At 39.1% G+C, this 26,168-nt stretch overlaps 2 protein-coding genes across 3 annotated transcripts; both read right to left on the bottom strand.

Moving 5' to 3' along the window:
- Window positions 1-214: 214 nt before the first annotated feature.
- On the bottom strand, window positions 215-26,000 carry LOC115623495 (protein neuralized). 2 transcript variants are annotated; one of them, XM_030517872.1, is made up of 3 exons: window positions 25,727-26,000; window positions 1,003-2,747; window positions 215-937 (listed from the first exon to the last, which is right to left on the bottom strand). In XM_030517872.1, the coding sequence occupies exons 1-3, from the start codon at window positions 25,749-25,751 to the stop codon at window positions 683-685; spliced, it is 2,025 nt and encodes a 674-aa protein (XP_030373732.1). In that variant the 5' UTR covers window positions 25,752-26,000; the 3' UTR covers window positions 215-682. The 2 variants fall into 2 exon arrangements, with proteins under 2 accessions (XP_030373732.1, XP_030373731.1); XM_030517871.1 differs by lacking the exon at window positions 25,727-26,000 and adding an exon at window positions 17,149-17,267.
- On the bottom strand, window positions 24,504-25,351 carry LOC115623742 (uroporphyrinogen-III synthase). The gene has a single exon (XM_030518255.1). The coding sequence runs from the start codon at window positions 25,349-25,351 to the stop codon at window positions 24,557-24,559; it is 795 nt and encodes a 264-aa protein (XP_030374115.1). The 3' UTR covers window positions 24,504-24,556.
- Window positions 26,001-26,168: the final 168 nt, after the last annotated feature.

The following is a 26,168-nucleotide window of genomic DNA, read 5'->3' as shown; positions in this document are numbered from 1 at the left end:
AATTAGAAATTTGGAAAAATTTGCAACAACTAATTCGTCATATTAATTACACTTAAAATTATAAATGATACCTTCTCATTGAAATAAACTTTGGTTTTTTAACTATAACACGCATTATAAAACATTAACTGCCAATTGTTGCAAAAAAATGAAAATCTTTAAACTAATAATACTCCAAACGCAATTTTGAAAAAAATTGAACAAATTTGTTGCAGCATTTAGCAAATTAGTTGGCCCTTAGACATAAAATCACAAAAAATTAAATATTTATATGCATGTTAGGCAATAATTATAGAGTAGTATACATAAATTATTAAGTCAAATATTGATCATACCTAGGCGGTATGATGTGAACTATCAGTTTCTTTACAGATCTTTTTCCGCTATTGCTAATACCTAAGCAGTTTTCACTATTCCATTTTTTGTTTGCTTTCCATTTAATTTAAATTTAAAATTTATGCTTATGCTTTTCTAAAATTCATAAGTGCGTGCATGCTTGTGATGAATTAGCTTTGATTTTGTTTGATTGCGAGTTAAAAGTTTTATGTTTCTTCTTAGGATACATTTTTGTTTTTTAAATTACTTTGACTTCCTGTGTTTCTTCATACAGTAATCATACATTGTTTGGGAAACTGAAACGCTTCCATTTGGTAGATTCATCGCTCAATTGTAGGTGCCTTCTCTACGTGGTGTAGGTGCGAATGACATCTCGAATGACGGCTCGGCAGAGCGGACACTGACCCCCACCGACGCCCCGCCACTGCTCGATGGCACAATCGTAGCACATGCACATATGTCCGCACATATAGAGCACCGAGTCGATGGGATTCTCATAGCAGATGGTACATTCGGCGCTGGAATCGTTGCTGTGCTGATCACTCAAGCTGTCCTTCCACTTGGCGTTTCCACCATTCATGTTCGTGCTGTTGGCAATGGGCTGCAAATTGGAATGGAAGTTACAAATAAGTCCGAAAAGACAATTTCTGGGATTTGTAGACTCACCTCAATATATTGACTGCTGGTCGTGGATATGAGGGTGCCACTGGAGACGGCACCAGCCAGCACTCCAGTGCTAATGGCAGGCGCATTGATTCTCGCCTGATTGGAGGCCAAGTCATGTGAGCTATTCGCTGGCGGCAAGTTGACAACGAGAACGGTACCGCCTCCATTTGGTTGGATCTGCAGGATGTCACCATTGGAGGGCATGCTGATCATGCGACTGCCATTGGTGGTGCCCGCTGCGGATGCCAATGTGGAGGTGCTCTGAGTAACATTCAGCTGGGAGGTGTGCATCATTTTGGATGCCGCACTCATCATTTGTCCGGCATTCAGACTGTTTATGGACTCAGAGACGGGCAAAGGCATCAAACGCGATGTAGAGGCAGCCGCAGCTGCTGTGATTTGGGGTTGCGAGGGATAGGCCACCATATTGGGCAATTGCTGACGGAACATGCGCACCGACTGTGTCGATCCGTAGACATCGAGGAAGGCCCAGAGCTGCAGAGATTGGTCCACATGCATCACAACGACGGCCGGTCCATTGTTCTTGCTGATGGACACCTCACCGTTGGGTGCGACAAAGAAGGCAATCTCATCGCCACGTTGCGGTGCTGCCGCAATATCCTTGCTGACCACCCAATACTCGGGACGATCGAGCAGAAAGTCCGAGTCATTCGGCAGATCGTTCGGCTGCAGCATCGCAGGATTGCACGAAGTTAGGCCCAAGGCCAAGGCACCCACATACATCTGCTCCGTCTTCAGGACCTGCACGATCAGTTTCTCACCGATGCGAATGGGACGGGCAGTAAAGACATAGCCCTGACAGAAATCCGTTTCGGTGCGAGAGGCTACAAAGCGATCGTGCGAAAGGCGCACATTCCGGCCCTTCGTAATGTGGAAGGGCACGGGTATGAGCCGCCCATTGGCATTGTAGCGCAGTGGGGGCAATCCATTGGCCAGATCATGGGCGAGAGCAGCCTGATCCGCGGCGCCAGCGCCAGCGGCAATGTTCAGAGACTGCAGCGATGGCATTACATGACGTTCCAGCTCATGATCAACGCCATTGCCGCCGCCAGCGGCGGGTAGCGAGCGACGTGATTGCTGATGCGGGTGATGCGAACTGAGGGAGCCACTATGGGCCTGCTGTTGTGCCAATTGCTGTTGTTGCTGCTGCTGGGCGAGTGTGGCAGTGGGCAGTCCATTCAATGCCGCATTATGCTGCTGATACATGTAGATGCGAGAGTCCAGAAACTCAATGCCTGTGCAATTGCCATAGATATCGATGATGGTCCAGAGCAGACCACGCGTATCAATGCCCGATAATATCACACCTTTCTCCTCATTATTGATGCCATAGATGACATCGCCAGCCGAGTTCACATAATAGTAGAGTATGTTGTCCTTCTCACAGTATTGCTCATGCAAGGCCTTGGCCCAGAAGCCGGGACGATTTGTCAGATCCGGACAAGCGTATTTGGGCAACGATCCCTCCAACGTAACCGGATCGTTGTTTGTGAAGCCGAACCGTATGCCGCCATTCCAGTTATTCGAGATCTCGGCAAACTTAACACAGATGCGCTCATTGATGCGCACTGGACGGGCCGAGAAGGTGATCGCACGACAGAAGCTCTCGAAGCGACGCGCCAACGTGCCATCCCGAGAGATCCGAATATTGTCGCCGTGCACACTGTGGAACTGTAGTGGGGGTAAATTGTTGGGACCCGGGCAGGAGGATGGCGAACGACGGACTGTAAAGAGAGAGAGAATATATTATGAGTAAGTGAATCTATAAATTTGTAGAACCTGTTCCCTAAGGGTTTATTGGGTTTGTGCAAAGAGAGCAGCATTTCCGGCACTATAAAGTATATATATATAGGAGTACTATATATATTCATCGTCCGTCTGCTTCAAAGAACACCTAGATTTTGGGAACGGTTAAGCCCCCACAAGCCGCATTGGTACGAGGATTCTTTTATTCTTCACACAACACAAGTTTTTGATTTTTTTTATGCTTCTGGGGAAATGTTTCTGTCTTTTGTATTTCTTTAAACTATGCTAAACAGAATGACCAATGAGCTCAGCTCAATGAGCTATTGCTACCTATAAATACACATAACTACAAGCAACTTCAAGTCAAGCCATTGACTTAGGTTAGGTTACTAAGGCAGCCAGTCTCCTCTTGAAGTATTGAATTACCCACGCTCTATTCCGAAAACCTGGTTAGCTCATCCGAACAGCGGGTCATCCACTTCATGGAAATCAAATCGAGCATTCGCATTGGAATGTATCTCAAAAAAAATAAGTCAAAATTAGAAAAAAAAAACGGAGGAATGGTTTCATTTGCTGCACAGATTTTGAAATGTTCGCCACCATGTGCTAGGTTTCGAATTACACAGAAGCCAAGCAATGTTTCAGCTCTCAAACCCTTTCAAATCACTAAGCCCTAAGCTTAGGTAGGATTTTCAGCGAGGCACGTGACTTGGCTGGTGGCTGCTCATTGAAGGTATTGAAGCGAAGCGGTTTGACAAATTGATAATTGATCAGAGAGCACGACACGCCGAGGAATGTGCGTTTCAAATGATTGGTAGTTCTCGGAATATACAAAAATGTTGAATGGCAATTCTAGGAAAATGCATATGCATGAGAAATTGAAAGTCAAACCTGCAGAGTTGTTGCACAAACTCAAGGAATAGAGATGAATGTTGTGGCTAAACGATGATGATTAGAAACTAGATCTTGATTCCCGAATAGAAATAAAATATTGATTGAAGTTTTGTTTTTCAGAGCTGTTGCATAAACCTCTATGAATATCTTTTGTCTAGGTATAAAAAATAAAGAAAGATGGGGAAACGATGCTATTTAAAACAGGAAGGTTAGTAGCTTAGAAGCCCTAGATCCTCGAAACTTTTATGTTCTACAAAACAAGCTATACAGTAATTTCTTTGCGAATTTTTTTTAGCGAATAACTGTTGTAATTACTATAATTCCTGCAGCTTGCGCAGTAAAGAAAATAGCAGCTGTGCTCATTATAAAATGAAATGCAAAGCATGCCAAACTGGCTTCTGAGGATATGATCGTCCTCCGCCACCTGAAGCGCCAGCCAACGCACATGTCATCGTCAGCAAACAATTCATATGGCCTATAAATAATTGCCAAAGGCATTCTGCCGCTGGTCGATCGATGTGTCGTCGCCATGTGTCGGGGTCATCAACAGAAGCGACAGGTTTCAGACACGAGAGGTGGCTTTAAGGTATCAGGCGGCGGCATGCCAACAGTTGCAAAATAAATTAGTCAAAATGACGAAGATAGAGAGAGAGAGAGAGCGAAGGAGAGAGAGAACAAGATCGTGGAAAGAAAAACGTGCGTTAAATGCGATCAAACAGAAAATGCGACAGCAGGACAACAATAGCACTGCGAAGAAGATGGTGGCAAGGAGATGGAGATGGAGACGGAGAGGTTGATTGCCATGCTGATATGCGGCGCGTGGCAAAATACAGACAGACACACATACAGAGCACAGCAGGCGACGATCCCAAGCATCATGTTTGCTTAAGAGGCATGTGGCAGCTGCCTCAAGGCGTTCCAGATAAAGCCACGTTTAAGGAAACCTACACACACACATACGCACTCGCACGTACAGACTGAAGCAAGGCAGCTGTATTATCGAGGCGGCAGACAGGTAAAACAACCCCTAGGAGTGGAGTACCCTGCAAGTCATCAAGGGTAGTTCCAGCGATCACTGTATTCTTTTTTGGTGGTAGTTTTCGAAATGCACAAAGCAGAAAAGAAAGGAAAGGACAAAAAAAAAAAAACGGCAGATGTTCAAATTTCCAAAGCGTCGACGAGTGCATGAAAAACTGTTGTGCAGGACTTATAGCTGAAAGCAGGCTGGCTGATAGATGCGACAGACAAGGAACCAAACAAAAAGTATCTTTGAGTTACAAGCACACTAAGACAACAAGCAACAGAACCACGACTCTCAGCCCTAATGAAGAATACGACGACAATGACGATGACGACGACGAGGGGTTGTTGTACGCTCCTTTGCCTTGAAATTCAATATGAATCGGGCTGGAGATGTGAGCTGCTCTCGGGCCGTTGACTCGACACGGCCAGTGCGAGTAGTGTATAGTTGCATATTAAATCTGTAGCACTCACACATATGCACATATTAAGTGCGCTTCCGGTTGCCCACGCCTGTGCAGGAAGTATGAAGAAGGAAGTGACAGCAAAATCAGCGCCAAAGCAGAGAAGAAGCAGCAGGAGAGACAGCAGCCGCATCAGAAGCAGCAGCAGTGGAAGCAACAACTTCCGTTGACCCAATGAGAAAGCAGCTAATAAATGGCAATTTTTTGAACCACCTTTCAGACAAGTACAGTAAAAACTGAAATATTGCTTACTCAACACCTTGATGGGGTGGAGGAGGGGCTCGCTCGAAGCTAGTTTTTAATTATTAATGATGAATTTTTATAAGAAAACCAAGTACGGATTTCTATAAAATGAAAGGAATATATAGCCATAGGTGTATAAAGTTTTATCGCCTTAAAAAGTTGGGTTAATATTAATAGATATTGGAAATTGTAACTAAAAATGTGTGCAAAATGGAGGATTTGGCAAATTGATTCCTCTTTTCTTCGCACTCGTTCGTAAATAGTAAAGAATATCCAAATTTTCTGAACCACCTTTCAGACAACTCAACACGTTAATGGTGGAGGAGAGGCTCTCTAATTGGAAATTGCTTTCTAAGGAGTTAAGGCAGTTTTTATTCAGAAATGATGACTTTTTATAAGAAAACCAAAACAAACGTGTTCTGTAAAATGAAAGGTATGATCGCTTTAAAAAGTTGGGGCAATATAAATATAAATTGAAAATGTTAACTGAAAAGGTTTTGGCAAATTACTCCCTTTCCTTCTCAATCGTTCGTAAATAGTATAGAATAGCAAAATTTTGCATTACTGTAACTTGGAATACTACAACTATTACTGTTAGTTCATATATTTAATTAAGAAAGTAAGCATAAGTAATTCTTTCCAGTCAACCAACAAATGATCATTTTTCCTTTGTATAGCCTTGTGATTACATTTGATTCACGCACTTTGTGTGCAAACGATTTGCCTGTCTGACCATAGCTGAAGGCTTTATGTTTCATTCAGAGTTTCTCTTATACATAGGCATGGGGTTTCTATCGGGTATGCCAGGAATGTATTTGATTCATGTTAGTTTGTTGCCCATTGACCATTGGCTATGGACACACACACACACACACACATGCATATTTATGACATTCATTTTGCGGAAGTAGGAAATCACGTTTCTACAACGCGTTCTGCTGCCTGCTTTTTTCTCGTCGCCGGCAGTACGGCTTTACGTGTATTGGGCCTTATTATTTGCAGGATGTCGCTGGCGGCGACTGCGACTGCGACAATGACGCCGCCTACTTTTTGCTGCAGCAACTACAACAACAACAACAACAACAGAGGAGAGACAGTCAATGAACGTTGCGAGCAGTTTATTGTGGCAATTGTTGATGTTTTGTTGCAAGATGTTGGCGCGACGTCTGGCCGCGGCCTCTTGTATGTTTTATATGAATTACAAGCCAGGAGGAGTTGTGAGATTGTGGCATGAATGAATGAATGAAATAATATCATGCGCGTTTCGCTGCATTTTCTTTTAATCAAACGGTTTTCCACCATACGCGCTGCTACTTTCAATTAGCTGCAATGCCAGTCAATGGTCAATTAATTAGCTCTTCTTGTTGTTGCTGTTGTTTTGGTTGCTGTTGCTGTTGATGGGGTCTCTTAATGGGCCACTTAATGATCAACATAGCAGAGGTCCTGAAATGTGCGGCGGCATGTATGTGAAGGAGCGGATCGTCATGATAATCAACCATAATAATGGTATTGAGGGGGTATTTATAATTATTATAAGAATATTATAAGAAATATAAATATTTCAATTTGAAAATTTTAAACTTGAGAGCCTTATTTGGGGGATCTCTGCTTTAGTTCTCTTTACTCCCAAGACATCTATTATGAAATTACTGCTGATTTTTAGACTCTTTACGCCTTATTTTTGGCAACATTTGTATAGACCTCTAACTCACGAACTTTGTAGTCCTGACACTTCTTGAAATAACTTGGCTATTATTCACACTTTAGTGACAGCTCTCAAAACTCTTATCCTTCGATCTACTTATAATATTTCTACTCTTTATTTTATTTGTACTCCTGACACTTCTTTGAAGAACTTGGCTATTATTCACAATTTAGTGCCAGCTCTCAAAGCTCTTATCCTCCCATCTACTTATAATATTTCTACTGCAGTTTCTTCTAAATCTGTCTTTGATGAGCCTTCAAGCTGCTGCTTTACTTTAGCATTAGGCCTAAATACAGCTTCTATAGCTATAATCTGAAAGCCCTTTTACTCGACTACTCGACTACTATAACAACAAAAAATACGCTCATTAGTGGCAACAAGAAAGCTGCCCATAGCACTTTTGATTGCCAAGTTAAGGCATTTTTATGACACCTGCATGATTTTCACATTTTCCTTAAGTGAGCAGCAACAACAACAGCAGTTGCAGCTGCAGCGTCGGCGTAGGAGCCACTTACAACAACAACAACAACAATATTAGCGACAACTTCACACTGCAGTTGCCGCCACGTCTTCACCATTGTGGTTGTTGTTGTTGCAATTACCTTGTTACAGGTTTCTCGATTTTAACCGAAAAAGCATCTCAGCGCACAACTAACACACACACACACAAATCTATATATATTGATGTATATGTATATGAATAGTCGTATCTCTATATACAAATTTGGAGTCGTGGGAATTTGTATTTGATTTTGCTAGCGTGGGAAATGTTTGAAGCGAACGGTAAATCAGGTTTTTCCTTTTGCCAAAAACAAAATTTGCCTGCGACGATCGCAAGCTAGTCTTGTTGTAGTTGTTGTGGTTGTTGTTGTAAGTATCTGAGCGGCACGTTTGCCAATTTGCAGATGTTGCTGTTGCTGCTGCTGCCGTTGTTGTTGTTGTTGCTTTTGTTATATAGTAGAGGCAAATTCAACTCTCAAACGCATGACCCACAAGCATGAACTTTGATCTGAACTTGCGCATTTTTCGGACGCAGACGAGCACACAAAGCTTGCCAACTAAATTGAGGCAAAGAATCTAGATTTGAGGAGCGACAATTGGCGAAATTTTGTCACTTAACAACAGCACTTCAACTTGCAAAAGGAATGATCTCACGAGAATAATTGATATTATGCTTAACTAATTTATTTGCAACGAAATGTACAATTCGCAAAATCCTGCTTCACTTCTTTAATAAAAAACCAAAAATATAGCAAAGAAACAAATAAATTCTTAGAACACACTAACAGTTTTTGTGTCCTAGATTTTATAACTTTGATAAGATTCTTCGTATATATCAAACCTAAATAGAATTTTCCAAATATTTTGAATTTCTTACTAAATGGTAGTTAAATCTTTCTTAGATAGCTATATTAATGAGATTCCAGATTTCTATTTATTAAAATTTAGTACATTGCTTGATTAATTTAATTTGAAACTAACGATTTGTATTCTGTGTATTCTCTTAATGCTCTTTTATTAAATCATTTTGTATTACCCTTCATATTCCTTCATGCCAGACGAAAGCCTGTTAAGGCGTAGCCAAAGAATAAACAAATTAAGCTAATTGCATTATTTTAAGTGTATTGGTACTGTTGCTAGAAACAGAAAAGCCAAGAAAGCGGCCTACACTTATCTTAGGGAATACTTAATATAATGCGCTTTATAAGCTACAATTATTTTAATAATAATCATTTGTAAAGGCAAAACATTCTAAACTATTGCCTTAAAATCTAAGTTTGCGGGAAAAAGAAATCGTAACTTAATTAAATAAATTTATTATTAATAAAAAAAAAAATTGATATTTAAACATTTTTGTTGTCATATAATATTTTTTTAATTTCCTGCCTATGGCGATGACGATTTTCCAAGTTTTCTGTTTTTATTTACTTCTTTAAAAATGCATTTTCTTTTTAGTTACATATTTTTACAACCATTAAATACATTCTTGGCAATGTTAATGGTCAAGGCTTTTGGTCAATTACAAAAGCTTAAATTGTAAATTTTCTATATAGACAACCATTGTGGGGGCATTGTTTGTTTGACGCCTTCATTAGGGCGCGTCTGTGAGAAATGAATTAACATTCATTAGCGTAACTTTATCCCAAGTGTGTGTGTGTGTGTGTGTGTAAAAAGAATTTAGCATAGTTTATTGATGTGAGAAACATTTTACAAGCTTTTGAGCCACAATGTTGGCAAACAGTTGGCCAAATAATACGGCAACTGACTTTTGGCTGACTTTTGTCATACACGGCCAACGCTTCAAAAAAAAAAAAAAAATGTCAATCGACCTACGCACATGTGTGACTAACTAACTAATTTCATTGACTAAACTTAATGTATGAGGTGTGCGTTTAGGCGTGTCTTTGTGTGTGTGTCTATGATGTTTGAGCTTTGTGTGGGTTGTCTACTACACACAAGTCTAAGCGCAAGCATGCTTGTGCTGCAGAGACAGACGTGGGTGGGTGTCGTTTTCTCTTTTTCGTGTCCCCCCAACACCAGCCCCCCCCTTCTCCCAGCTAGTTTCTATTGTAATTTATGCAAAGTGCTTGCCCACATGCCACGAATCTCGCTTGGAGAGGGCGACGGGTCATTGTGCGGCTCTGGCGCTGGCTCTGGCGTGGGCCTTGTTTTTATTTTCAACCGTCAATTGTTACAATTTGTAATCGATATTGTGTCGTGATCTACATACCTATCTATGTATCTATACACGTATCTATATGCGAGTTGCACGCAGCGACAACTTCCGGCATAATTAAAAGGCTGTAGAGCAACAGCTTTGTCGGTTAATTGGTGGCACACGCGTAGGCAACAACATCACGTCAATAGGCGGCAACAACACACGCGCCGCCAATAACTTTGAAGCGCTGACACGTGACCTATGACCCACAGCCAGCAGACGACGTGGGCTGCTTATCCGTTCTGTCCGTCTGCCTATCGGCCCACAGAGCTAATATTTATGCGGCAGGTGAATCTTAAGCATGAAATGGGTTGCAACTTGTTGCCGTTTGAAATTTATGCAAAAATAACTAAGAAAATAAAAACAGCACAAAACAAACCACTTCCGTTTGCGGCAACGGAAGCCACAACAACAAAGGCCGACGATAGTGTGGCACACGCACACACACTTATACATACACGTACATACATACATACAATGGGAAGAGTGAAGCAAACTTGTTACAATGTGTAACTTTAGAAGCATGCGCCACTGTCTCCGCTTTTACAATGCCAAGCCAAAAAAAAACCCCAGCAGCAACAATAAAAGAATCAACAACGCAGTAAGCGATAAAATAAAAAAAAGTTTAACCGCACTTCAAATGACTAATACAGTTTTAATTCGATAGACGTACTATAATTCAGTAGATGAACCACATATCTAAAAAAATGTCATTCATTTTTTGAATGTATTTAAAGTCGTTCAAGAATTTAATTTAATTTATTTAAGGTTCATTAATTTGATTACTTAATGGAGTTGAAAAAAAACAAAAGGGTTCGCATTATATATAAAGAATAGGAGTTATTCTAGCAGCTGTAGAAGGTTTTTGGAAAGCCAGATTTGAAATGTTTTATGCTATTAATTAATTAATTATATGTTATAGTAACGCCACTCGATAGATAATTGCATTAAAAATGTATTGATCTCCTATGCATTTGGAAGCATGTTATTAAGCAAGTCTTTACAATAAAGTTGTTATATACTTGAGCGATGAAGAAAATATGAACTTACTGTTTAGCTAAAATTGTGATAAATTTGTTTTTCATTACAATATTCGTTTTCAAATTATAGCTTAAAGGTTAAAAGCTTTAACTTGCATCGCTTTTTCTAGTAAACGAGTAATGAAAAGTAAAAGTTCCTGAATTGGCCCTCAAGTCAAGGACAATAAACACATTTCCTGCGAATTTAGTGCCTTAGAGAAAATATGCCTTATATGGAGCTCTTACTGTAATAGAAAAAAGGGCACAAGAAACAACGCAAATATAATAAAATGAAAATAATTGCACAATAAAACACAGCCGGACGAGTTGACCAACCGACTGCAGTAGACTTTGACGCTGACGCAGGCGCTGACGCTGACGTCGACTGCAGCAGAGGTCAAACTTGTTGCCGTTGTTGTTGTTGTTGTCTGCAATGGTTGGCACAATGCACTTTTATTTATGCGATTACGCGAAATCTGATGCAGGCGAGCGAACAAAGTATTGTCACACCCAGCTCTACACAGGCCTGATAATATTCTAGATGTGGAAATGACACCGACTCTGTGAAGCCCCAGAAGCGTTTGCCTCACATTAGTTGGAAGCGTTGGGAGTTCAATGACTCTCCCATGCCTTTCCCCATCCATCAACATGCATTTTATTTTATGTTTCGGCCTTTTCTATAAACAAATTTGTACCTACTCATAAAATAATAAACGGCGATTGGAGGGGGGGAGTGCGATGAAGGGGGGAGCTGCGAGGATGGCTGGCATACAAATCAAATTTTACAATATGATTATTTTTATAGAAGCCCTCCATACAGCACACGCACGAGTCACGACCGCGAGGGAGCTGTTGACTTGATTTGTGCGTCGAAGCATGCGACCCCAACCAAGAAGAATTCAGCTTAAAATAGCAAGCAAAAGGTACAGCCATATATATATATATATATATATATATATATATATGTATCTAAATGCAAACGCATAGTATATCGTGTGTATATATAGCGCCATGGGACATTCATATAAAACTCGCACATAGATAAACAAGCAACTAGCAACTTTTCTCTCTTCCGTTTGTTTTCTTGTTTATCGAAGCGTTGAAATTGCTGGCATTATGAGGAAAGGCTTGAAGAATTACAAACACACAGTACATATACACATGTACAAGTATTTATACATATATAGTATGCTATATAGGAGTACTTGCAGCACTTGACTGCACATTGAATACGTCTACGCGAGTCTGCTACTCTTCTCTCTTCTTCGTGTAATTAAATCACTCAAGCGTTGAGTACCAAACGAAGCGCTCCAGCTGAATTATGAACCGCAACATACAAGTAATGCTCTGAAGAGACCCTTTTGATAAACACATCATTATATAGAATAATTATTATACAAGTATGTTTGCCCTTTTATTTTGAGAAAACTTGAACACATTTCAAGAGGCGGCAGGTACTTGGCTTTCAAATTTAACAGGTAGAAATGCATTTTCTACAAGTTATCGATAATCGCAGCTGCAATTCAATGTGCATAGCTGTACAAAGCAATCATTTGTGATCGTAAGAGGACAGTTTGAAGGTTTGTCAAGGAAATTTTGTCGTTTTTCAGCCGTGTATTAAACATTGTTAGAGTAGGCACATAGGTATAAGCTGTTTAGCTGAAAACTTAATGCTTTAATTAGGCAATTAACATTGCTTGCACTATTTGTAAATTCTCGAGTTCTATAAATCTTGACTATAAATAGCTGCGGTATTTTGTTGCTGGATGTAAGTTAATTAGATCTTGAATAGGCTTTTCTATATATACTAGTATTTTTCATATTTAAGCAGTGAGTCAGCCCACCTGTACTCGCTGGCAGAGTTTAAAGCACCTCTATTATCACCAACCTGATACTTAAAGCCTTTTTATGCACCTTATTAATCAGACAATGCAATCGTATCTACTATCCTAGCTAGACAGACATCGCATAAATCATAGTTGTAGTCAACCCTTTGCGTTATTTATCAAAGCTATCGCCCGACCTACATAAAACCTGCGGCAAGCTCTTCCATTGTTATCAGTTAATGCACAAAAATGCTAACTGTTTTCCTGGTAAGTGACGGCCAGCAACCAAAATGGAGGAAAGATAGTGCATTGCACTGAAAATAGATAAACTGCGCCATGGGTGTTGCAACAGCTATAAAACAAAGAGCTCTAATGCCACAGGTACGTAGCACAGTGCAACAGGTAAGCGGCACCCTGGGCTATATGCGGGCCAAGTTGCAGCAGCTGCTGTGCGTTTCGGTCAACGCATGACGCCAATTGCCAACAATTAACTCTCGAATATAGTCGGCAGTTGCTCGGATATATGAGTGTTTGTAAGAAGGTATGTATGTAAGGTATCTGTAGAATTATGCACGCCTTGCTGGACGCCTGACCTGTCTGCATTACGTTTATAAATTAACGCTTGAATTCGATTTGATTTTGATTTTGGGCCGTACGAAAAAAAAGTATACACCTACGGGCATTTTAAATCTAACTCCATTAGCAGCTGGTTAAGCCCAGATTGTGGCTGGTGCCGGCAAAACTTGGCCAACAAAGCTAGTTTTGTTTTTTTATGTTGCTTTTGTGTTTTGGTGTCGCGTGTGTTTTTTGGATTTTTGACTCTTTTGACTCTTGCTGTGTTAGCATTAAAATTAAGCTTGACTATTCAAGAAGTTTAATGTTTGTTATTAATATGGTCAGTTTTTTTCTAAAAACAAGAATTTTTGTCTATAACGCATTTCATCAAAGACTTTTCGAACTCTTTTGCAGCTGTTCAGCTGAATTAGGCATAATTATGACAGAGCGTTAATGAGATATGTTTAGGGTTATTTATTTTCACCATGAAAGAACGAAAGAAATTTGCATGAAACGCTTATTAAGCGGCCTATTATGAGTTTATGGCACAAATTTGACAAACAACCGAAGCGCTATTGAAATAAAAACAAAATAGGAGACATTTAAGCAGCTTAAAGATTGAGAATTTAAATTGACGATTTTTTTCGGTTTATAAGAAGTTTAGACAGCCTTTATGTTGAGTGTTAATCGCACAAATGAGGAAAATCAAAACCTTTTTTTAAGATTACATTTCATATATTTTAGTTCTTTGTCATCTAAAGTGTAGACAATATTAGACCTTTTAATAAAGAGGCAAAACTGTTAGCAGATAGAAGGCTTGTAGAGTAGCAGGGAACGACTGGAATCAGTTAGAACAATTCTGATTCTGAGTGTATCAGGCAAAGAATTATTGCGGATTAAATAATTAGTTTCTGATCTCAAAGACCTCATGTATTAAATACAAAACTGTACTAATTTAGTACATTTCGAAAGTACTATCTAGTTTAATGATTTCTACAAGCATTGCAAAAAAGCCCCATTTAATTATATATAGTTTTTAGCTTCTTATCAGCGGTAAGCGCTTTAGCTCATAAGTATATTATACGACGTACTTAAACTATTGCCGATATGAGTTTATCAATTTCTGTTAGGTCGTTGAGCTATGCTAGGCCCAATTGATCAAATTTGACGTTCAAGTAACTGCCACTAGTTACACACATACATATATGTATAGGTTTGTAAGTTAAAAAATATAAAGATGACGCATCCAATTTAACGCATGAGCTCATAAGCCAAGCTAGTGTAGATGGCAGAAATTGTCGACCGGCACTTGGGGTGTCACACCAATATTAAAATTTCAGCCGGTTCGTGCTTATCGCGTTTCACAAACAACCGGGGGAGGTGCGGTCTCTCAGAGCAAATATTTGGTTTGGGAATTGAGTGTTATACACATACGTACTATATATACGGGTAGTATTGATAGTAGCATAAAGCGTGGGACATCCTTTGAATATTTCATTGTAAATTAGTCGTTACTTAACTCTGCTGCTGCCTGCAGAGCGCCAAAGGTTAGCTTGCCACTTGCATCATCAGCTAAAGATGCAATATCCTGGACCTCAACAAGTTGGCAGTGCCAAATGCAACAACAAAAAGTAAACCGTGAGAAGCTAAGTAAAAGCATGGACAGATAAACTTTTTTTTTGTTAGTCAAGCCAACGGCGACGTGCATACCAACAACAAAACAGACAACAGACGCACAGACTGCCAACTACAAATAATGTTTGTTAGAGACCGAAGAAGAAGAAGACACAACCACAAGACAGCAAAAGCAACAACAATTGCAGGTACTGGCAGGCTGGCAGACAGGCAAGGCAAAAGCAGCTGATTCCAAACGCAGACGCGGCCACAAAAAAGTTGAAGTGGAGAGAGAGAGAAAAAACAAGGTAATTTCATTGATTACCGATACGCAATGCGCACGTTCAAATGAAAGACAACACGGCAACAACAACAACTATGCACGACGCGTTTTAAAGGCAGCCGCCACAACAAAAAACTCAGCGCCAACTTCAATTTCAAACTCTTCCCCAAGCTTCAAAAGAGTATCATATGGATTGGTCGATCCATCCACAGTGGTGCAGTGCTAATTTAAACTTGGACTCATTTTTCAGAATTTAAAAACCAAATATTGCAGAAGCCACATGCAATGACAAAACTTTACAAATTTGAAAACCATAAGTTGGAGTTAAAAAAATAAGGATTAATAAATTGGCTTGAACTTATACAAAAAATTGAAGAAACATTTTTCTGTACTGAAAAATTAGAAAACTTAATGCGCCCAATGTGCTTAGTTTGTAGCTTGGCTTTGGATTTGTTGTAGATGATCGTTACTTTTTGTTTTTGTACTTTGTCTTTCTGTTTTGTTGAGAGTTTGTCTTCTGCTTTGCTTCAGCCGACGGCAGCAACGGCGCTTCGCGTACAAATCCAACAATAACAACAACAACAACAACTGTTGAATGGGGGGCCCGAAAGTCTATGTATGCGTCATTAACTTGGCATGTGACTGTGTGTGTGTGTCTGAGTTTGTGTGTGATGGGATCATGGGGCGCGGTTGGTGGGTGTGTGGATATCTTAAGCATATGTGTGTGTTGTCGCCTTGAGTTAAGGTTTTACAGCTTACCTGCCTTTTGGTGCTTATATGGGTATGAGAGTGGATGTTTGTGTGTGTGTGAGAGTGCGAACGAAATATTCTCAGTTGGATGCAATCAAAACAAAACAAAAGTCCAAACATTTGGCTGACTGACTTGGTGATCGTTATGATAAACATAATGGTCGTTTGTCTGAACTGTATGTGTATCTTGGGCCATATGTATGCGTATCTTTAGAATGTTGGATACAGAATTGGAAGTGATTTGCTGTCTTTTATGGCTGGCCAGAGAATAACAATTGACATTAATGGTGAAATTAAAGCGATGATGGATTTTAATCATGGTTTCACTTATGGCCACTCAATAACATTTAAGCTTCATATTAATATAAAATAAGTGAGAACGGACTTAAAGTTAGGATATTAAGATATAAAAATCATCTGATTTGATGACATTTGAAACCATATAAGACGAATAATTAAAAGCGCTTAGCTTTTGTGTTATTTTATTGGGTTTGTATTTTAAGTTTCTCACTTCATTATACAAATAAATAAGGTTGGTATTGATATTAAAAATTTCAATCCATAATTTATTGGTTACAATTTTCGACAGATTATTCATTCTTTTATTTCCCGATAAAATTAAATAAAAAAAATTTCTATTAAAATTACTTTAAATATTCAGCGAATTGTGTTTTTTTTTCTTCCAGTTTATTGCGTTTGTGTTAGAAAACCGTTGTTTTCCCCTAAATAACAAAAATGATCAACGTCAAGGGAGAAACATTTCTTAGTAATAATCAAAATCCGCAGAAATATTACGTGCTGTTGTGCGTTTAATCTGCGGCCTCTTGAACGCTTTTGTTTAAACAATCTCAAGCTTTCCAGCAGAGAAGCAAAAAAAATGCTAATGCATGCAAAAAGTCGCAATTGTTTGTTGTTGCTGTTGCCCTCTTGAATATTACAAATTTATTTATCTTTGCCGCATTAATTAACAACCAAAGAGAACAGACGGTCGAAGAAATGAATGAACCAGCGAACGAACGAATGTTAATATTATGTGGGAAATGTTTAAAACGAGCGAATTAATTAATTCAATTAGCTTTTGTTGTTGTTCTTGTTGCTGGCTTAGCATTTAAATGGAATGTATTTAAGGCATGGTGTATAGCGCTATTTGATAAGGTCGCCATTTTGCTAATTGGGGCTCCCAAAAGTTTCGCACGTTGTAACGGTGTTCATGGGAACTTTTCGGGGAGCTGGGCCAACATAATGGACTGGTTACATGCTATATACATATGTATTTACTGTACTAACCCAATCCGAAGCGTTTCTTGATTTTCTTCAGCAGATGCATTTTCTTTTTGCTCGATAATTTGTCCTTGGGACTCATCATCAGTTCGCTCTCCATGACGAATACGTGAGGATTGTTGCTTTGTGCCATATAATTGGCCGGTATATCCGATAAACCCATGGCGATTTTGGCGTTAAAATCTGTGTGTGTGTGTGTATTTGTATGTGTATTGACGTATTGCCAGAAATTCGCCTGCTTCCTAAACTTGGCGGCTTTTGCAAATATTTGGCATTAAAAATTAAACATAAAGTGTTTTCTAAAGTTCGTTACTTTCTGTATAATTAAAACATTTTGGTAAATTTTTGTTTGGCTTGTGGCGTTTGTAACGGCCCGAAGAACACGAAGCAAACAAACGACAACAACGACGCGCACGACGAACAAACTGTAAAACGCGATGCGGTATCAAGCGAGCACCGAACTAGACGCTCTGACGTTAAACTTATAACTGAACCCTCGTTGCGAACTCACTCTGCTGCTGACGTTGTTGCGACTCGACGTTGAAAGCGAGAGAGCGCAAAGCAAGAGAACAGGAGCACTCACACGCACACAAACACTCACACACATAGGCAATATTCAGGGCAAGGCTTGGTATGGTTAATACATAGCTATTTTTCTGTTAGTTCTGGAGATTTTTAAATGACGGTTGCGCGAAAAATTGCAAATGTTGGGTTTTTTTTTTTAATTTGTAGAAAGTTAAAGCAATTAACAAGAAGGTCCTAGAATATCTTTATATAGCTCTTTAGCAATGCTATTTACTGTAATACATTTTTATTTTTATAGTAACAAGCATATTAGCGTTTTAGTGGTTGTTTTTTTTAAATATTTGAAAGAAGCATTTCAAACCTAGTGATTGAAGCAAAGTTAAACAAGAACGCTCGGACCACAATAACTCGAAACATTCCTTTAATTTTGATAATATTGTGATTTGTAGAATAAATGTGCAACAAAAAATATTAAGTTCTTTTGGACAGACAGATTTTACATACATATGTAAATGAATTGGAAAAGATTGCTAAGTTAGAGCTCCGTTTCTTTATGGGAAAGATAATAACGCAAAAGGCATTTTAATTACATTATCATTTTATTTTTAGCCATTTTCAGTCGTTGATCTAGCTTTTTGAACACTCAGGAATTGACAACACTTACTCACACACAAACACACAGCGTCAAACATTCAGGCAAGGCTGGCTCGCAGTTCCTGGGGCGTAGAAGAACCTGAAGAAGCAGCAGAGTAGGAGAGTTTTGCAGCTGTTTCTTATTTACTATGGTTTCGGTTTCTCTCTTTCTCTGTTGCGCCTGCCATCCAGCATGTGCATTGAGCCTCCCTTACAAAATCTTGTTGTTGTTGTTGTTGTTGTAGCTGCTGATCATTTGTTGTACCTTGATGGCTGTTGTTGTTCTAAGCCAACTTACGCCTGCATTTCTTCTGCTTACTGTGTGCGTTTTGAGTTCCTCTCTTTGCCTCAATTTAGCTCGTTTTATAAACGCTTTTTTGTTGTTGGTTTTTTTTTGTGGTAGTTCAACAAAGTTCAATTTGGCCATTTTTTGTGGTATGTGGTACCTTGAGCACAGTGGAGCGTGTGGTTTTAGTTTTTGGGGTCTCGGAGAGCAGTCCATTAAGATAACTAATGTGTTTTTTGAAGAACATGAAAACTCTGCTAATTGTTTTGACAATAACCGTTTTTAGTTAGTGTGAAGGAGAAATCGGAATAAACATATGTACATATGTATGTACATATGTAGTATGTACTATGTACATTTTTATATACATACATTTGTAACCACAGAAGTTTGTTTTGTTTCTTATATAGAGTGCAAAAAGTAAGTTTGAAGTCGATACATACTATATATATGTATGTTTATTTCTTATCTCAGATTTCTCTCTGTTATCTAACGATAATGCAATTCCAGGTGTTCTCAATTAGAGAATATAAAATTGAGAAATGTTTTAATATCGCTTCTAAGAAAGTCATTCTTCGCTGGTATTTGGATTTCACCAAATGCTTGGTACCTAACTGAAATGCATTTCGCTAAATGTTCGTTTGTCATTTTCATCAAATGCTTGTCTCTAACAATTCTCTACGCACATTTTAAACCAGCATGGCGAAAAGAATTGTGAGGACCTCAAGAACTTCATTCCCTTCAGCAGGGAGGTGCAAACAATAAACATACATACATACATATGAACGCTAAAGGCCACAATGACAATAACAATTGTCAAGCAATGCAAAGCATAGGTCTCAGAACCAAGACAAATGCATTGGAAGCAGCACAAAATACGCTGTAGTTGAGAAAACGAAAAAAAAAGTACCTTGCCGATCAAGCAGATGTTTGCATTTTCGTGGGAGAGCGAGCGATCGCTGGAAGAGAGGCGAGAGAGGCGCGACAAACAGAAATACGGGGTACACATGTGCTGAAATCTAAATTTATCGTGAAAAATAAGACTCCCCCAGACAGAAATTGCTCTATCAGTAAAGCTCCAAATGTGGATCACTTTTTAATCTTTTCTACATACAAGTATTGGAATTATTTACTTAAGTTAAAGATTATTAATCGCCCCACTCGTAGATAGGGCTTTTATTATTCTCTCAGCACAAGGATTTATATACAATTTATCAAATAAACGCAATATAAGGAAAATATTTCATAACACATATTACAAAACATTAAGACCAAATGTAATAATGGCACAAGTTCTTTAATCTATACATTTATTTAAAATATTTAAACCTATATTTTTTATAGTTTTAAAATTATTTCCTCCATAATTTTGGTTACTATTTCTTTTGTTTTTAATACACCCTATATTAAATTTCACCGGCGTTTATTATAATTTTCGAATCCTCATTACATACATATTGATATTTTTCCTATGATAAATAATTGTATTTAATCCCACACAAATACATACAGTTCATTTTTATAGCAGACACTAACAGAAAACTCAGTTGGTGATCCCAATAGTTTTTTGATTTCCGGACAAAATACACATATTTTTAGAAATATTCTTTTTTAATCAAAAGTATTGATTCACCTCAAAAATTAAAGTATCTGATCTGGAAGCATTTTTAAATGTAAGAAATTTGAGTTATAGTTTCCTTATTTAAGAAAAATTTTTCTCAATAAAAGAACAGTTTCAAATTAAAATTATTCCCGTTTAAAGTCTTAGAGCGATATTCTAAAAGTGGAGTGTGCTGCCGTTTAAAATACATAATTAAGCTATATGCTTTAGAATAATCTTGATATAACAAGTCTAGATGGTTGTCTGCTTTAGTATCCATTGTAGATGGAGATACGGACATATCTACGTATATATTTTAGCCTGGATAGGCTGATCATGTTTAGTATATACCGACCCCTTTCCCCAGTCGAAAAGTTTGCCCATAACCACCACCAGCTGTTCAAATTTGAACCCCAAATCTTATGTTTGAAGGCGCCTGCAAAAATTCTTATAAATATCGACGAAGGCTGAAATGCGTTTGTTTATCAAAAGTGAAGAACCTTATCGGTAAGGCAACTGGCGCACGTCAGAGCGCACGTTCCCTCAGAAAGCCACGTGTTTCCTATTTTCAATATTCGTGCATATTATATGCACTATTACTATATGCATACTATCTACAAGTATATACAATGAATCCGGGCACACAATGCAGTCCAAGATAAATTTACACCTGGAATTGGCAAACAAACAAATGGCAGAAAGAAAGAAAGAACGAACGAAAAAAGAGCACAACGCATGGAAACCCTTTTCGTACACGAACAGTAGAGACAACAGAAACATGAAATGCAAGCACATATGGATGAATGGATAGATGGCGACCAAATTATTGGGGTAGTTTTACTGAATGTAACGTCCTATTTCCCGAAGTGGACGAGAAGCCTTGCCAAAAACGCGGCGCATTTAATTCGTTGTTGTTGCTGTTGTTCCTGTTCCGCCAGCGTCCTTTTTGCATTTTGCAAAACGCCAGCAGACGAGCAGAAGAGGCAGCAGCAGCTGTATTTCCTTCATACAGTCGGACAGACGCGCGCCTGCTGCCAGGATGCTGCCAAACAGCACATGAATATGCATTTCCACTTTAATATAAAATTTAAAATGCTTTTTTCTCGGCTCTTTCTCTGTCTCTGTCGCTGGCTCTCATCTCTGTGATCCTTGGCGATCTTCAAATTGCATCTGCTGTCGCTTTTTACTATAAGCACAAATGTCGTCTTCGTCTCGGTCGTCTGGCGAGCAATTATGCATTATCCTTCATCAATAATCGCATGATAGGCGGGCAGCCAGCTAGCCAGACAGCGGCAGTTGGCTTCCAAATGTCCTTAACCGCAGAGCTCACGCGTCTTTGCTTGAGCTTGCTGGCTAATTTTCCATAAATTCTAGCAAAAATATTTATTGGAACTATGATCCAAATCGTATAAAAATTAATAATTTAATGATAATTATATTTATTAATTGTTATCACCATAAACAGAGAGTAGATTGTAGGGTCCCCTTTACTTTTAATCACAACGAGACAGAATTTGGAATATATATAGTTTTTGCAATAATTTACCTTATACTTTTAAAAGTTTTAAGTGCATTAATGGCGGGTATCTAAATCAATATGAAACACTGCTTTCTTATCGGAACAACAAAAGTATTGTGAAAATACTGTTTAAAATAATAAAAACTGGAAAGTTTTTAACTTAATGTGTTCTAAAGTGTGTTTATGGTATTTGTTTAACTTTAAATCAAAGTTAACTAAGCTCTATTTCAGATTCAAATATGCACCACCACCTTATGTTCTTAGCCATATTTTCTGACCTTTTGAACGCCTTATGACGAAAGAATGAGCTGTGAAAAGTTTTAAACGGGCATAGCTTTTATATTGCCACTAACTACCCTAACTCTGTGGATAAATGACTTATAAAAAAAAAATAATAAGAGCACGCTGGAAATAGTTGTAAGCTAAACGCATCTTTTAAAATTGTAGGGCATGTTTTGTGCAGCTTTTCCTTATCCTACACGGACTCCATCTTACATTCAAAAATACGCACCCTAAATATCGAACCAACCAGTTACAACTTAATATCTAATCATAGACCGTTCTTTTTTTCTATGTGGTATATATTTTATTAACTTGTTATCATCGAGCATGTGGTGGAACTGTTGATCATGCTGTAAGCAAATGTTTCTGCCTTCACCTTGGTACAAAGTTGAACCAGCCCTAAAGATAAAACGTGACGCTCTTAATTCAATATTGAATTGGCTCTAATCGGCAAGAAACATCTTAATTAAATCGTATTAAATAATGCAAAATATAGATATATTTTTTAATTCAATAGTTCTGAGAGCGTTCAAGTGATCTGATAAGCGCCGGCCATATAAACAAAGATAATGGAAGGGAATGCCTTAACGGAAGTGGGTTAGTAAAGCGCCATATAAATATGTACTCGTATGTGCATTGGGTGAAGAGATAATTGATCACTGAAGTGCTTTCTTATGACCAGTATTATCGAGATTGATATTACAAATTCAGAAATAATGAGCTCTCTTTATAGAGTTCGGAAGGAAATTGATTGCAAAGTTTTAGTTTTAAAGATGAGGAGTGTTACGGTTATTTTAAAAAGGGCAGGCCCTAATGTTAAGGGATTGCCAAACAGGTCTAATGAGTTAGGACAGATTCTATTTGTAGCATATCTTAAAAATGTTTATATTTAAATAAAACAAAAGGTCCTCTCTTCCTTTCGACTCTTTATAAATACTTGTATTAATATATGCTCAGGATATGGAAGGACTCGTTACGGGAAACACAAAAATTAAAGAAAGTAAATAACTTGGAATTGAATTTCTTAATATCATTTCAAATATACGTTTAATGTGCTCTTTGGCAGCTGCACCAATCGTTGGAATCCTTAAGCAAACTACGAGTCAGGCATGCCCCAAAGAGAAATCCTCGGCTATCTAAAGCCGCACATCTACAGATGTAATTAACGAAAATGGAACATTTGCCAGCGAAACTGTAACAAATGCCCATGGAGAAGAGCGTACGTTTAATTAGAAAACGACATATGCAAACTGGTAGGAAAGGAACCGTTGCCATTGCTCCTCGAATGATCCTCGATTGTTGTGGCTGTATAAACATAGGAAACTAATCCAGCAGGCCAAAGAAAATGAAAATGGAGAGAGAGAGAGGGAGAGAATTGCGCAACCACTTGAGAAATATAACAGCAGTTAGTTTTTGTGTGCATGCACATATATAAACACATTCTATATATAGTATATCCTTGCAGGATACCCACACACACACACACACACACACACACACCCATGCTATGTATAAGTCTTTCTCTCCTCGATGCGCTTTCTTTGCTCGACAGTTGTGCGCAGCCCCAGACATGGTGCCACAACTGGCGAGGGCGCAACGATCGAAATCTAACGATAGTCAGCCGCCACTTCCACAAATCCACTTCCGCGCATATCCGCCTGTGGCCATGTTTGCGTGTGTGTGTGTGCGGGGCAAAACGCTAATCAAATATCAGACAGAGAGTTGTTGAAATACCCGCCAAAATATAAACATATGTGTGGCATATTCAAATGCTGCAGCAGCCAACAAACAAAGAACAATGGAGAATTGTATCTCGTCCATACGTACGAACGTTAGCTGCCTTTATGGCCAAGGTCCTGCCTCTCTCACCGTTAGAGTAGAATGTTGTTAGCTGGCCAAATGTTTGCGCATTTGCTTAGTTTCGTTTTACACATGGGGGTTTTCTTGAAACACAAAATTTCCTTGCATTCGGCAAGTCATAGAGAGCGCCTTGGACGTAAGGGTATGTACAGACTCGTATGTATTCTGCCAGCATGTGCCTTTGTTTTCATGGCCAATGCCAATGCCTTACCTGTCCCTTGTTTCGGCCAAATGTGCGCCTAGGCGTTTTTTCACTTATTGGGTTTTCCATTATCCTTCGTGCGTCTGGGTCGGGGTCTCGTCTTTCTCTCTCATTGCCATAAACTCTATAATTTATTATCTACAGCTGCATTGAAATCTTTGGCCAGTCAAAAAACTACAAATGCCGTTTGTTGTTCTAATAAAAAAGAACGCCAGTATTGAAACTGATTTGCGCTTCGATTGACCCGAAACACAGGTAATAGTGCACCGCGCTGCACCTGTAAAGAGTCCTTTTGCATTACGTCAAAGTTCGCGCCCTTTTGTAAATCCTTGCCTAAGCTGTTTTTATAGCCACGTGAGAGTTTTTCAATCGTTTTGAAGGGCGTTGCTTTGAGCACTTGAAGAGCTGACTCCTGCGACCTAAGCTGATTAGGGCTGAATTAAAATAGTGCAACTAAGGTAACTCATAATTTAATGAAAACCCCGCACATAAATTTGAAGACATTTCTTAAATTTTAGCTGCACGATTTGTCTTCACCATTACCCCTAGTAGCTCCTCCACTATTGGCCTGACGATCGTATGATGAACTTTTAAGCCCTCTCTCTCCAATGCCTTCCGTGTGATTGATCCCACACCAATTACTTTACACTTGGCCAATGAAATTAGATTAGCTTTGAAATAGCCCACAATTTGAGGCACGCTTGCAGGTGAAAAGAATACGAGAAATTCCATCTTCCCAGCGTCCAAGGCACTTTTCATCAAGGCAGAGAATCTGGGATGACATTTACATTCGAAGACCTCGCAGGCGTCCACGCTGTAACCTACTTGGAGCAGTTTGAGTCGCACCGCATTGCCCACCATATTGCCGCAGGGCAGCAGGAAGGGTAGCTCTGGTTCCTGAGCATACGTGTCCATAATTAAATTGCACAGATTGGAGGCATTGTTAGAGGCCTTGCCAATTGTGCAGAGCTGTTGCAATGCTTTGTAGGCCAAGTTGTGTGTGACTTCGCCCATGGAATAGTTGCGCAATAACTTCCAGCCGTGGCTCAGAGGAGCCTGCTGCAGCGCTTCGGCCACGGCCTCGACGCATCGTGGAGACGAGAATATAATGCCCCCATAATTCTCCGGTGTTTGCAATTTTGCTCGCAATTGCGACAAATTCTTATAGACAAAGTGCACGGGCGGAACACATATCGCTTCGAAGTCGTGAAAGTGCAATGCTTTCACAAAGAGATCTGCATTCGACTTCGCTATGGTTTCGGATGGAAACAGCAATACGGTGCGTTTCGCACTATCGCCCATTTTAAACAAAAACAAAAGAAAATTCCCAAAACAATACTTGAATTCAAAATTTGTGAAGACTGTTTGAAATACATCGCACGTAAATGCGATTGGAAAAGTGTCATCGCTAGCACAGCTGTTCAAAAGTAGAAGCATGTGTTGGTGAGGCAGGGAAGGTTGCAAGGCTTATTGGAATGTTCACGATGCGGCGGCACACCATCCTGACAATCATGAAAATGTTTTGCGTTGCAATGAAGAACACTTATTGACAACTATTTCAATATGAGACAAAGTACGCGGACAGATAAAAGAATATCTGTTTAATATAAACGCTTATTGCATTTATGCAATACCCGCTAGACTCCAATTTAATTATAGGAAGGTTGTTTAACTTACCGATTTTGCCCGCCGACTGACCCATGATGCAGCTCCGACTGGAGCAGTTTGTTTTAAATCACAAACTTTTTCTCTTCTTTAATCCCTACAGCATGTTTCTCCTGCATAAATTAGCTTTTGGAAAGGCACTAAACACTAACACATTACGTCGCACAGGCAAGGCGAGAACAAGCACGAAACTGAGTTTCTGCGATTCGAGCACTATAAATAGTATAAATTCACATGGTATTCTGTACAATTATGCAATGCTGTTTTGCATTTTGTACGATGGCAGCTTTAAATTTTAGTTTGCATTTGTTAAAAAAGGCTTGTGCGTGCCGGCGCCATTTGCCACTTCGATACTTGTACTGACTGTCAAATCGATACCGATACTCTTTGTTTACATTTGCTCAAGCGAACCGACCGATGTGGCAATGCCAAACTATTCGATGTCAGCGGCAAG

The sequence above is a fragment of the Scaptodrosophila lebanonensis genome, unplaced genomic scaffold (genome assembly GCF_003285725.1).
Source record: "Scaptodrosophila lebanonensis strain 11010-0011.00,11010-0021.00 unplaced genomic scaffold, SlebRS2 tig00000053-arrow-pilon, whole genome shotgun sequence".
NCBI lineage: Eukaryota > Metazoa > Arthropoda > Insecta > Diptera > Drosophilidae > Scaptodrosophila > Scaptodrosophila lebanonensis.
The sequence above is the reverse complement of the archived record's forward strand: the minus strand, read 5'-3'. Positions and strand labels throughout refer to the sequence as shown.